The sequence below is a fragment of the Canis aureus genome, chromosome 2, assembly GCF_053574225.1.
Source record: "Canis aureus isolate CA01 chromosome 2, VMU_Caureus_v.1.0, whole genome shotgun sequence".
Classification (NCBI taxonomy): domain Eukaryota; kingdom Metazoa; phylum Chordata; class Mammalia; order Carnivora; family Canidae; genus Canis; species Canis aureus.
The window spans coordinates 32,401,482-32,415,678 of record NC_135612.1 but is presented as its reverse complement, the minus strand read 5'-3'; the positions used below and the strand labels follow the sequence as shown (position 1 = coordinate 32,415,678).

General features: G+C 38.0%; 1 protein-coding gene across 5 annotated transcripts in view; it reads right to left on the bottom strand.

Annotated features, from left to right (window-relative positions):
* TUBGCP5 (tubulin gamma complex component 5) overlaps nucleotides 1-14,197 on the bottom strand; it is a 95,527-nt gene that overhangs the window by 60,836 nt on the left and 20,494 nt on the right. For 3 of the 5 annotated variants that reach the window (XM_077868086.1, XM_077868091.1, XM_077868107.1), the window contains exons 7-12: nucleotides 7,609-7,723; nucleotides 6,985-7,074; nucleotides 5,727-5,820; nucleotides 4,775-5,021; nucleotides 2,176-2,378; nucleotides 151-266 (exon numbers count right to left, since the gene is read on the bottom strand). In XM_077868086.1, coding sequence (XP_077724212.1) covers nucleotides 151-266; nucleotides 2,176-2,378; nucleotides 4,775-5,021; nucleotides 5,727-5,820; nucleotides 6,985-7,074; nucleotides 7,609-7,723 — 865 coding nt within the window. Of the gene's footprint in view, nucleotides 1-150; nucleotides 267-2,175; nucleotides 2,379-4,774; nucleotides 5,022-5,726; nucleotides 5,821-6,984; nucleotides 7,075-7,608; nucleotides 7,727-14,197 lie in introns of all 5 variants that reach the window. The other 2 variants (XM_077868077.1, XM_077868101.1) reach the window with 1 other exon arrangement.

Below are 14,197 nucleotides of genomic sequence, written 5' to 3'. Positions count from 1 at the left end.
AAGAACTTGTTTATGATAAAAACATAGCTCTGTCACTTGCACTAGTCTCCCTCAGCATCACCTGAACCAACAAAAGTGTATGATTTTCCTGTGAGAGAAAAGAGGTGCAAGCATTTCCCCACATCTCCCGAGCTGTGTGGAGGACCTGACCTTTGGATGATGAACTCCCTAGCACCGTCACATAGATGTCCATGCACGATCCACTCATCCACAATCTGCAGGTAGGGTCGTACTGTTTCAACCCAGAGAGAGAACAGAAGCGAGACCTGAGGGCAGAGTGTACAGTCAATTCTCAGAACTTCCTTGTCCCTGGATAAAATGAAGTTTAAATATTTCTAATACTTTTCTTTTTCTTTTCTAGAAAGGGAAAGAGACTGCACACACAAGGGTGGGTCCAGGGAGAGAGGGGAGAGAGAATCTTTAGCTACCTCCACACCCAGCATAGAGCTCAACGTGGGGCTTGATCTCATGATCTTGAGATCATGATCTGAGCTGAAATCAAGTCACATGCTTAACCAACTAAACCACCCAGGCACCCCTCTGAAATACCTTTTAAAAAGTGATGGGATTTCTGCTTTTTGACAGAAATTAAGAAATTAAAAATCTAAAACATACTTTATAAAAATCCTTATGAAAACTCACCTAAAGATAAGATGACCATATCATCTGTAGTCCATACCAGGACTCTCTTGGGAATTAAAGTTACAAGAGGGTTACAAGAGCAGTCTTAAGTTGGATAGTACAAACTGAGGAACAGCTACCCTATCTAAAACATATTAGCAAAATGTCCATTAAGAATGAAGAAATGAGGGATGCCTGGGTGGCTCCGCGTTCGGCTCAGGGCATGATTCTGGAGTTCCGGAATTGAGTCCCACTTCAGGCTCCCTGCAGGGAGCCTGTTTCTCCCTCTACCTATGTTTCTGCCTCTGTCTCTGTGTCTCTCATGAATAAATAAATAAAAATCTTAAAAAAAAAAAAAAGAATGAAGAAATGATTTCATTCTACTATACTTCCCAGTAGGAAAAAAACTGCATAGCTGAAAGAAATGAAACTTTTATACTGAACTGCAGGACCAAAATGGTGAGAAAACAAAGTTACATCAACGTACTAGGAAACAACACCTAAAATGTGTATCCAAAGAAACCTGCAGCTTTCTAGACTATAGCTTCTGTTAGATTTGTATTTTTTTAAGTTGTATTTTTTAAAATTTAAAAAAATTTTAAAATGGTATGTATTAAAATTTTAAATTAAAAAAATTTTAAATTAAAACATGTAACACAAAAAATACTATCTTAGGCATTTTTGAAAGGCTTTATTTATTTGAGAGAGAGAGAGCACTAGAGAGACAGAGCAAGGACAAGGTGAGAGGCAGAGGGAAAAGGAGAAGCAGACTCCCCTGAGTAGGGAGCCCAACCCAGGGCTCATGACCTGAGCTGAAGGCAGATAATCAACTGCTACTCAGGTGCCCCTGTCTTAAGCATTTTTAAGTGTACAGTTCAGTAGTGTTAAATATATTCATATTGTTGTGAATGTTTTTCTTGGGTATGCTGCAGAACTGAAACTCTGCACCCATTAAACATCTTCCCGCTTCTCCCTTCCCAGTTTGTGGCATCCACCATTCTGTTTTGTTTCTATGAATTTGACTACTCTAGATACCTTATATAATCTGTATTTTTATTGAAGAGTAATTGCAAATATCTATATAAGTCAGCTAGATGTTTTTCACATCTTGCTTTTTACGTTTTGCTTTCTCCTTGCCGCATCCTCCCCATAATCTCTGTGATTAAAGCCAAGAAGCCAGTTTCCTGTAGCGCTGATTTTAGAAGCTTATTTAAAAACTCTGAACAGGGACGTCTGGGTCTGGGTGGCTCAGTGGTTTAGCACCTGCCTTTGGCCCAGGGCGTGATCTTGGAGTCCCGGGATTGAGTCCCACATCAGGCTCCCTGCATAGAGCCTGCTTCTCCTTCTGCCTGTGTCTCTGCCTATCTCTCTCTCTGTGTCTCTCATGAATAAATCTTTAAAACAAAACAAAACAAAACAAAACAAAACTCTGAACAACTGTATGACACACCATGATTTAAGCAGTATTTTTACAAAGAGCTATGACAGGCTATCTACCACTACTTTGGCTGAACAGAAGGGAGTCACACAACTTAGGATGAAGGTCTTACATACAGTTTGCTCAGAGGCTTCTCCAACATTGTCATATTCAAGAATGGCCTTGTACAGGGTGTTGAGCAGATGAGATGCCCGAACAACATTTCGAGTGTCAGGTGGAACTTCTGCTACTCCAGTACTAAATACTTTGTGAAGAACTTTGAGTTGAGCCAGTCGAGGTGACAACTTGTCCACCACTATTGCAAGAGTTATTGTAGTGTCTGCAAAATATCAAAAAATCAAACCCTTTAGCAAGGAAGAATATCTGCATTCAGAAAAGGATATAAATGCTAAGTCACTTATGGAAAGACATGGCAAACTAGGGCATGGTGGATTTTTTTTTTTTTTAAAAGAAAGCACTTTATTTTTTTTAAGATTTTCTTTTTTAATCTATTCATGAGAGACACACAGAGAGGCAGAGGCACAGGCAGAGGGAGAAGCAGGTTCCATGCAGGGAGCCCGACGTGGGACTCAATCCTGGGACCCCAGGATCACACCCTGGGCCGAAGGCGGCACTAAACCGCTGAGCCACTGGGGCTGCCCGGGCGTGGTGGATTTTAATCTCCCATCATAAGGAGGTAATTTCTCTAAAGAAAGAAAACTCAGAAGATAAATAATATATAAAGGAACTCACAGTTCAAGGGAAAGGAAAGGAAATAAAAGTGATTCCTAAATATATAGAGATATTCAACCTCAATTATAACAAAAGAATACAAATTAAAACTACACTGGGCAAATAAAAAAGACTTCAGTGGGCTATTATATTAATGAGGAGATGGTTCCTACGAAGGGGAGCAAGAATAAGTTTTTTCATGGAGATGGAAGAGCTCTGTATCCTGAAGATGGAAGTGGATTTACAAATATATGTGATATTTGTCACATGTGATAAAGTGTCACAGAACTATACACGAAGATACCACTCCCTTCCCCACAAAATAGCAAGTGCCTGCAAAACTGCTGAAACTCATGCCAGGTCTGCAGAACAATAAATGTATTGTTCCAATGTCAATTTCCTAGTTTTGATAATTATTATAATTATCATATATATATAATATATATAATTATCATATACATATCATATATATAATTATCATATCATATTATAATTATTATAATTATTATAATTATTATATACCATTATTATGGTAAGGTGGGAATTATTGGAGGAAGTTGGGTGATGGGAACCTGGGATGTCTGGGTACTATATTTTTGCAGTAGTTGAAAATAAAAGTAGAGGGTGAGGGGGAAGCTAAAAATGCTGGTTACCATTTTAAATCTGTTTGATAACACACTGTTGATAACACACTGTTAACAAGACTGTGAGGACACAGGTACTCATATATATTGCTCGTTTAACAACACACTGTTGGCAAGGGTAATCATATACATTGCAGGCAACCATGTGGAATACGTATCAAAATCACATATGCCATCACATTCTCTTTAACCTAGGAATTCCATTAAGAATTTATGCTACAGGGATGCCTCAGTAGTTGAGCATTTATTTGCCTTTGGCTCAGTAGTTGAGCATTTATTTGCCTTTGGCACAGGTATGATCCCGTGGTACTGCGATTGAGTTCTGCATTAGGGTCCCTGTGGGAAGTCTCCTTCTCCCTCTGCCTATGTCTCTGCCTCTCTGTCTCTCATGAATAAATAAAATCTTAAAAAAAAAATTTATACTATAGCTTGCTTCATATTAAGTAAGCAGTTATCACTATAGCACTATTGACAATAGCAGATCAGAAACAACCTAAATGTATATTCACACAACTAAATACTCAATTTGTAAAAAAGAATGAGGAAGCTCTTCATATTTTTGTATGGTATAATCCTCAAAACCCAAATTAGGAAACAATTTGAAGAGAGGGACGCCTGGGTGGCTCAGTGGTTGAGCGTCTGCCTTCATGCCCAGGGCATGATCCTGGAGTCCCTGATCGAGTTCTACATCGGGCTCCCTGCATGGAGCCTGCTTCTCCCTCTGCCTAGGTCTCTGCCTCTCTCTCTGTGTCTCTCATGAATAAATAAATAAAAAAAAAAAAAATCTAAAAAAAGAAAAAATAATAATTTGAAGGGAGAAGTTAACAGACTAGTAGGTATGTATATATGAATATGTATTGCTTGCATGTGTTTCAATTATTTCTGGGGATGCCTGGGTGGCTCAGTGGTTGAGAGCCTGCCTTCAGCCCAGGGCATGATCTTGGAATCCCAGGATGGAGTCCCATATCGGGCTCCCTACATGGAGCCTGCTTCTCCCTCTCCCTGTGTCTCTGTCTCTCTCTGTGTGTCTCTCATGAATAAATAAATAAAATCTCAAAAAATATATATTATTTCTGGAAGAATGCAAAAGAAACTTATGACTTGGTTGTCTCTGGGGAAGGGAACTGAGTACTTGGCTAGAGAACTTGCACAGGAAGAATAATTTTCACTGTAAACTTTCTGTACTATTTGGATTTTTAGAGAATGAATGGTTTAATACAAATTTAAAATGATTTAAAATGATCATGAATATTACTTATTTGTCATAGAATTTACAAACTTTGTATAATTTAATAACCTAGATGGCATTCTAAATATGACTTATGTGTCTTAGAAGTAAAAAGGAAGGATATTTAAATACCATTATTGATGATGTACTTCTCAATGTCTGTAAGTTCCTTTTTGAAACTAATGAAGTATTTGTATAGGGCCCACATGAAAGCCTGGTATGTCCTAAAGGGAGCTTCAGTCAACTTCTTGGGAAGAGAACCATTTCCAGGTAACATGCCTTCGGAGCTATGCCCCATGACTTCATCGATGAACTCTTGGAGTCGAAATACAACCTGGCCATATGCTGCTATTTGTTCTAGCACTGATCGTAAACAACTCTATAATAGAAGCAAACCGCAAACATTTGAAGTCCTTAATAAACATTCAAATACATATTCGTTCACTAAAATATTTATTTCACGACTGGTTTTTTTGGGTCACTGTTTTAAACACTGTGCTTAGTAGACAACAATGAATAACAAAATGAATAACAATGTAAGCATTAATTTCTACAGAATACAGAATTGTGGCTTACACTTTTTAAAAACACATATAATGTAAGTAAATGTACTACAAATAAAAAATTTATAGTACACAGCTTCCCAATACAGAATTGACAGAAATAAAAAGGAGAAAACATAAATTGAAACTAAATGTGAATATAACAAACTATTAAAGAATTCTCTAGCACTGTAAACATGCACAATTTAATTTTGCCTTTTGGATCTCAAGTACATTTAATAATTAATTTTGATACTGCAAAATGGTTTAAAGTTACAGAACTATGGTTTACATAAACTCTATTATTTGGGCAGCCCGGGTGGCTCAGTGGTTTAGTGCCGCCTTCAGCCCAGGGCATAATCCTGGAGACCGGGGATCAAGTCCCACGCCAGGCTCCCTGCATGGAGCCTGCTTCTCCCTCTGCCTATGTCTCTGCCCCTCTCTCTCTCTGTCTCTCATGAATAAATAAATTTTAAAAATCTTAAAAAAAAGATTTAAATCCTATTATTTAATTTTAATTACAATAAATACAAATAACTTACATGTGTCAAATGAGTTACTGTAACACTGTTTCTCACAGTTACTTTTCCATCTATCAACTGAAATATAAAGAGCTTTTTCACCCCTGAAAGTAACCTAAAATGAAATAAAAGAGATAAGCCTACAAAAATATTCATTACAGTAATGCCTAAAAAAATATTTTCTTCTAAATTTTTATTTAAATTTTAATTAGCTGACATATAGTATAATATTGGTTTCAGGAGTAAAATTTAGTGATTCATTACTTGCATATAATAACCAGCACTCATCATAACAAGTGCCTTCCTTATTAGCCCATCCCCACCCACATCCCTCCATCAATCCTGTTTGTTCTCTACTGTTAAGAATTCTTTTGGTTTGCCTCCCCCTTTCTCCTTCTCTTATTTTCTCACTTCCCACACATTCATCTGTTTTGTTTCCTAAATTTCCCCAAATGAATGACATCATATGGTATTTGTCTTTCTCTGACTGACTTACTCACTTAGCCTAATACACTCTAGCTCCATCCTTGTCATTGCAAACACTGCTTAAAAAATTTTAATGAAAGATTCAGAATTGGGGGTTTGGGGCAAAGAGAGCAGATAATTAGAAAACAGAAGGCATCAATCTTTTTATCTGATTACCATAAGACTCAAGATATTTCAACATCATCTTAGAAGTCAAGACAGCGTTGTCAAAGCTTTTCCTCATCTGTGTGATGGCCTAAATAAGTCTTCCCATTTTTAAGAATGTCAATATTATACTTTGTGGCAGAGGATCAAAACCTGAAAATCTCAGTAGTATCAGCACTACATGCTGCATTTCTCATTTTCATTTTTATGGGAACACAATCTAAATTCTTTTTTTTTTTCCACAATCTAAATTCTTAGGTTCCTGGTTTCCAGGTAAAAGAAACAGGATTTCACTGACATACTCTGCCTATTAAGAGCAGTTAGCAGCAAACTAGGAGCCTTTCTTTGAACTCAGTAATTAAAAAAAGATGGTTTAATCTAATTAAATAGCATACTAAATGATTTAAGATAAAAAAAAAAATAAACATATCAAATTCCCACAATCTCCACAATCAAATTTGAAGTTTGGGTTTCCTGAGTCCCCCCATTTACGCTTAGGTGCCTCCTAGAAACAGTTTTGGGTTAAACCTAATGGCCTGTTTCTAGTATGAATGTGAAAAAAACCATGAATACTTTTGCTTAAAAAACCAAAATTCTGCTTCTCAGTAACAAAGTCTTCTACACTATTAATTAGTTTAATAGGTCTTACCATAAGGTTTCCCGAATAACCTGTGTCTCAGTAACAAAAACTCTGTCATCTGGAACATATAACGGGTCACTGCTATACAAGTGTTGGTCCCTATTAGATAGCAAACATCAAATGTTAATGTAAACGTTTCTCATGAAGTAAAATTATGTTTAGTAACATATGCATTAGGTGGTAATTTAACCAGTAATCAATAAACAAAAAACATGCTTTAAATGCCCTCCATACTCATTTCTACATGTCAATTATAATTCTTTCAGAAGTATTTTCAGAACAATTCCAATTATTATATTCATTATTGATTTAACCAAGTGTTTAAAACTATGCACTGTTTTAGAAAAATAGTAACTGTACTTTTGAAATAAGTGCATTAAAACAGAAATCAAATGGGCTACTTCATACCAATCCATTAGCTTTGAAAATAAATAAAAAAAAAACCAGACTATAATTAAATAATAACTTCATTTTTAAAATAAATAACTGAAAACTATGTTCAATTAGAATTGTTAAAAAAAAACAAGTTTAAATTTCAGGGAAGTATTTGATATAAACCACAAATCAACAGCAAATATTAAAAAATCAAAGTTTCTCCAATTAACACATTAAGTGAAAAACTTAGCTTCTTACCAGACAGCGGCTAAATTGGAGTACAAATGTAAACTATGAGGAAATCTCGAGGATCTGGCTGTCCAGTATTGATGAACCACATGCTGTTCCAGCCAACTCTGGCCATCTATCTCATCTACTAGAAGAATATTTAATAAGTTTAAGTTATGAGAGTTAACAAAAAATACTTGAGCAGCTATCCCAAAATTCTGGATTTACGACTCCATTCAAATATGCAGTTTAAAAAAGCCCTTTAACTTACCAAACTCAACACCCAAAAAACCAAATAATCCAGTTAAGAAATGGGCAGAAGACATGAATAGACACATTTCCACAAAAAAACACATCCAGACAGCTAACAGCCTCATGAAAAGATGCTCAACGTCACTCACCATCAGGGAAATACAAATCAAAACCACAACACAATACCACCTCACACCTGTCAGAATGGCTAAAATTAACAAAACAAGAAACAACAGGTGTTGATGAGGATGCAGAGAAAGGGGAACCCTGCTACACTGTTGGTGGGAATGCAAACTGGTGCAACCACTCTGGAGAACAGTATGGAGGTTCCTCAAAAAGTTAAAAACAGAACTACTCTCTGATCCAGCAATTGCACTATTAGGTATTTGACCAAAGGATATAAAAATACAGATTCAAAAGGATAGATATACTCCAGTGTTTATAGCAGCATTATCAACAACAGCCAAACCATGGAGAGGGCCCGAATGTCCATCGACTGATGAACAGATAAAGAAGATATGGTATACATACACAATGGAGTATTACTCAGTAATCAAAAAGAATGAAACCTTGCCATTTGCAGCCACATAAATGGAGCCAGAGTGCATTATGCTGAGTGAAATAAATCAGAGAAAGACAAATATCATATGATCTCACTCTTATGAAGCAAAACAGATGAGCATATGGGAAGGGGGAAAAGAAAAAAAGGAGAGAGGGGAAACAAGCCATAAGAGACTTAATGATAGAGAATAAACTGAGGACTGATGAAAGGAGTTGGGGATGGGCTCTATAGAAGGGTGATGGGTATTAAAAAGGGCACGAGTGATGAGCACTGGGTGTTGTATGTAAGTGATGAATCACTGAATTCTACTCCTGAAACCAATATTGCACTGTATGTTAACAAAAGTTAAATTAAAAGAATCCTTAAGAACAGAAAAAAGCTCTTTAGAATGTGTGTGTATACACACACACACATATAAAATGTATATTCAAAATTTAAATATCATTGGCTATAAAGAAAAAATTACTCTATTTTAAATGATCTATGAATAAGAAAACACAGACAGTATATTCAAGTAGTTCAATAATCATTAAAGAAATTGAAATGGTAATCAAAGATGTTCTCATGAATCCCCCCAAACCCTTAGGACTGGGACGAAGCTTTAAAGAACTAAATGAATTATAAAGCTAATATAAATTTGCTTCTAAACCAGATAAGAAGCAGTAATAATGACATAAAAATGAAAAATCCTAAATTAAAAACAGCTAACCTAGGGGCACCTGACTGGCTCAGTTTGTTGATCATGTGACTCTCGATCTCAGGGTCGTGAGTTCGCACGAGCCCTACATTAAGCATAGAGCTTATTTTTTTTTAAAAAGAAGTTTTTACTACTTTAATAAGAGAATCATTAATTCATTAATCATTAATAAGAGAATTATTCAGGAATTCAAAGATGATTCACTATCACAAAATCTATCAATGTAGAAATAGAACAAAAAAGAAAAAGTATAGGATTATCTCACAGAGAAGAATATATGATAAAGTTTAATATTCATGACTAAAGACTCTTGGAAAAACAGGAATAGAACTGTCTTAACTCAATAAAGGCCACATACCCAGAACCTATAACAAAACCCATCACACTTAATGGAGGAATTTCAGGTGTAACCCTCTCAGAAGAACAAATCCAGGAAACCTGCTCTCACTGCTGATGCTTTCTCTTCAGACTAAAGGCCTGGCCAGAACAGACACTATTAATGTGTTGCGAAGAAAATACAAGATACAAGAATTGACAGGACTGGGATGCCTGGGTAGCTCAGCAGTTGAGCATCTGCCATCCGCTCAGCATGTGATCCCAGGATCTGAGATAGAATCCCACAATGGGCTCCCTGCAGGGAGCCTGCTTCTTCCTCTGCCTGTATCTCCACCTCTCTGTGTCTCTCATGAATACATAAATAACTCTTAAAAAAAAAATTTGACAGGAGATAAAACTGTTTGCAAATAATGATCATCTATATAAATAAGAAGCTTTTGCACAGCAAAGGATACAGTCAACAAAACTAAAAGACAACCTACAGAATGGGAGAAGATATTTGCAAATGACATATCAGATAAAGGGCTAGTTTCCAAGATCTATAAAGAACTTATTAAACTCAACAGCAAAGAAACAAACAATCCAATCATGAAATGGGAAAAAGACATGAACAGAAATCTCACAGAGGAAGACATGGACATGGCCAACACGCACGTGAGAAAATGCTCCGCATCACTTGCCATCAGGGAGATACAAATCAAAACCACAATGATACCACCTCACACCAGTGAGAATGGGGAAAATTAACAAGGCAGGAAACCACAAATATTGGAGAGGATGCGGAGAAAAGGGAACCCTCTTACACTGTTGGTGGGAATGTGAACTGGTGCAGCCACTCTGGAAAACTGTGTGGAGGTTCCTCAAAGAGTTAAAAATAGACCTGCCCTACAGCCCAGCAATTGCACTGCTGGGGATTTACCCCAAAGATGCAGATGCAATGAAACGCCGGGACACCTGCACCCCGATGTTTTTAGCAGCAATGTCCACAATAGCCAAACTGTGGAAGGAGCCTCGGTGTTTACTGAACACCAATAAAAAATAAATTTATTATTAAAAAAAAAAAAACTAAAGGGGAGAGGCATCCAAGATGGTGGTATAGGATGACTCTGAACTTCCCTCCTCCCACAAACACACCAAAAGTACACCTACATATGGAGCACTTCCTCCTGACAAACAACTGAGGGCTGACTGAACAACAAACAACAGAGGAACCATACAGAGAGGGGTAGGAGAGACAGAAACATGGTCATGACAGGAACCTGACTCCAAATGCTGTGCAGTGGGGAGACAGAGTACTGAGGGACCAATTTGGTCCCTCAAGATTTGCCAGCCGTAGGACACAGAAAAAAGCTGCAGATACAAGGACAACTGGACTAAAATTGATGGAAACCCATTCACTACCCTAGAAGGTCCACCAAATGGCAGAGGAATACCTAAAACTCTCTCCAGGTCAGAGGTGTTGCTGAATACCATTGTTTTTTTGTTTGTTTTTTTAATTTTTTAATTGGAGTTCAATTTGCCAACATACTGCATAATACCCAGTGCTTATCTCGTCAAGTGGCCCCCTCAGTGCCGGTCACCCAGTCACAACCCACCACCCACCTCCTTTTCTACAACCCCCTGTTCGTTTCTCAGAGTTAGGTGTCTCTCATGTTGTCACCCTCACTGATGTTTTCACTCATTTTCTCTCCTTCCCCTTTATTCCCTTTCACTATTTTTTATATTCTCCAAATGAGTAAGACCATGTTTTCCTTTTCCAACTGACTTACTCCACTGGAATACCCTCCAGTTCCATCCACACTGAAGCAAAAGGAGAGTATTTATATTTTTTCTTTTTTTTTATAAATTTATATTTTATTGGTGTTCAATTTGCCTACATATAGAATAACACCCAGTGCTCATCCCATCAAGTGCCCCCCTCAGTGCCTGTCACCCAGTCACCCCCAACCCCCACCCACCTCCCTTTCTACCACCCCTAGTTCATTTCCCAGAGTTAGGAGTCTCTCATGTTCTGTCTCCCTTTCTGATATTTCCCACTCATTTTTTTCTCCTTTCCCCTTTATTCCGTTTCGCTATTTTTTATATTCCCCAAATGAATAAAACCCTATGTTTTCCTTATCCGATTGACTTATTTCACTCAGAATAATCCCCTCCAGTTCCATCCACACTGAAGCAAATGGAGAGTATTTATCTTTTCTAATGGCTCAGTAATAGTCCATTGTATACATAGACCACATCTCTTTAAGATTCTTTATATATATATATTTTTTATTGGATTTCACTTTACCAACATATAGCATAACACCCAGTGCTCATCCCATCATGTGTCCCCCTCAGTCCTGACACCCAGTCACCCCCACCCCCTGCCCACTTCCCTTTCCACAACCCCTTGTTCCCTTCCCAGAGTTAGGAGTCTCTCATGTTTCGTCTCCCTCTCTGATTATTTCCTACTCATTTTCTCTCCTTTCCCCTTTATTCCCTTTCACTATTTTTTATATTCCCAAAATGAATGAGACCATATAATGTTCGCCCTTCTCCTACTGACTTATTTCACTCAGCATAATACTCTCCAGTTCCATCCACGTTGAAACAAATAGTGCGTATTTGTCGTTTCTAATGGCTGAGTAATATTCCATTGTATACACAGACCACAGCTTTTTTTTTTTGTAATAAATTTATTTTTTATTGGTATTCAATTTGCCAACATACAGAATAACACCCAGTGCTCATGCCGTCAAGTGCCCCCCTCAGTGCCTGTCACCCATTCACCCCCACCCCCTGCCCTCCTCCCCTTCCACTGCCCCTAGTTCATTTCCCAGAGTTAGGCATCTTAATGTTCTGTCTCCCTTTCTGATATTTCCCACACATTTCTTCTCCCTTCCCTTATAATTATTTTCACTATTATTTATATTCCCCAAATGAATGAGAACATACAATGTTTGTCCTTCTCCTATTGACTTACTTCACTCAGCATAATACCCTCCAGTTCCATCCACGTTGAAGCAAATGGTGGGTATTTGTCATTTCTAATGGCTGAGTAATATTCCATTGTCCACATCTTCTTTATTCATTCATCTTTGGATAGACACTGAGGCTCCTTCCACAGTTTGGCTATTGTGGACAGTGCTGCTAGAAACATCGGGGTGCAGGGGTCCCCACGTTTCACTGCATCTGTATCTTTGGGGTAAATCCCCAGCAGTGCAATTGCTGGGTCATAGGGTAGATCTATTTTTAACTCTTTGAGGAACCTCCACACAGCTTTCCAGAGTGGCTGCACCAGTTCACATTCCCACCAACAGTGCAAGAGGGTTCCCCTTTCTCCACATCCTCTCCAACATTTGTGGTTTCCTGCCTTGTTACTTTGCCCCATTCTCACTGGTGTGAGGTGGTATCTCGTGGTTTTGGTTGTATTTCCCTCAGGGCCAGTGATGTGGAGAATTTTCTCCTGTGCTTCTTGGCCATGTCTAAGTCTTCCTGTGTGAGATTTCTATTCATGTCTTTTGCCAACTTCAGGATTGGACTGTTTGTTTCTTTGGTGTTCAGTTTTATAAGTTCTTTATAGATCTTGGAAACTAGCCCTTTATCTGATATGTCATTTGCAAATATCTTCTCCCATTCTGTATGTTGTCTTTTAGTTTTGTTGACTGTATCTTTTGCTGTGCAAAAGCTTCTCATCTTGATGAAGTCCCGATAGTTCATTTTTGCTTTTGTTTCTCTTGCCTTCATGGATATTTCTTCAAGAAGTTACTGTGGCCAAGTTCAAAAAGGGTGTTACCTATGTTCTCCTCTAGGACTTTGATGGAATCTTGCCTCACATTTAGATCTTTCATCCATTTTGAGTTTATCTTTTTGTATGGTGTAACAGAATGGTCCAGTTTCATTCTTCTGCATGTGGATGTCCAATTTTCCCAGAACCATTTATTGAAGAGACTGTCTTTTTTCTCGTGGATAGTCTTTCCTGATTTGTCAAACATTAGTTGGCCATAAAGTTGTGGGTCCACTTCTGAATTCTCTATTCTGTTTCATTGGTCTATGTGTCTGTTTTTGTACCACAAAAACAGTACCACACATGACCACAGCTTTGTAGTACAACTTGAAATCTGGCATTGTGATACCCCCAGCTACGGTTTTCTTTTTTAATATTCCCCCTGACTATTCGGGATCTTTTATGATTCCACACCAATCTTTTTTTGTGTGTGTGTGCATATAAGAATAGTTTTTTTTTTTTTTTCCATGAAACAAATTATCAAGTGAGACACTGCATTGGTACACACAGAATCTGGTGTGAACAGAGGCCCCCTGAGCACTGGGTGATATATGTTGCCAAACTGAACTGCAATAAAAATATAATCCAAAAAATAGAGGCTCCCTGGGGAAAACTGCTCGATGTAGAGGCAACCCAGGCCCTGACAGAAAACATGCCCAGAACCTCCATCTGCACTTGCTCCTGGGCCTTCAAGACAGAAGTGATGAGTGTGCATGCCCTGGTGGTCCTGATCCCCTTCTACACGGAGGTTTGTTCTGGGCTCACACTGAAGTCGCCTCACTGTGTCACTTGCACAGTAATACACGGCCGTGTCCTCGGCTCTCAGGCTGTTCATCTGCAGATACAGTGTGTTCTTGGCGTTGTCTCTGGAGATGGTGTGATTCCAAACCAATCTTAAGATAATTTGTTCCAAATATCTGAAGAGGGTCCATGGTATTTTGATAGGGATTGCATGAAATGTGTAAATTGTCCTGGGTAACATTGACATTTTCACCATATTCATTCT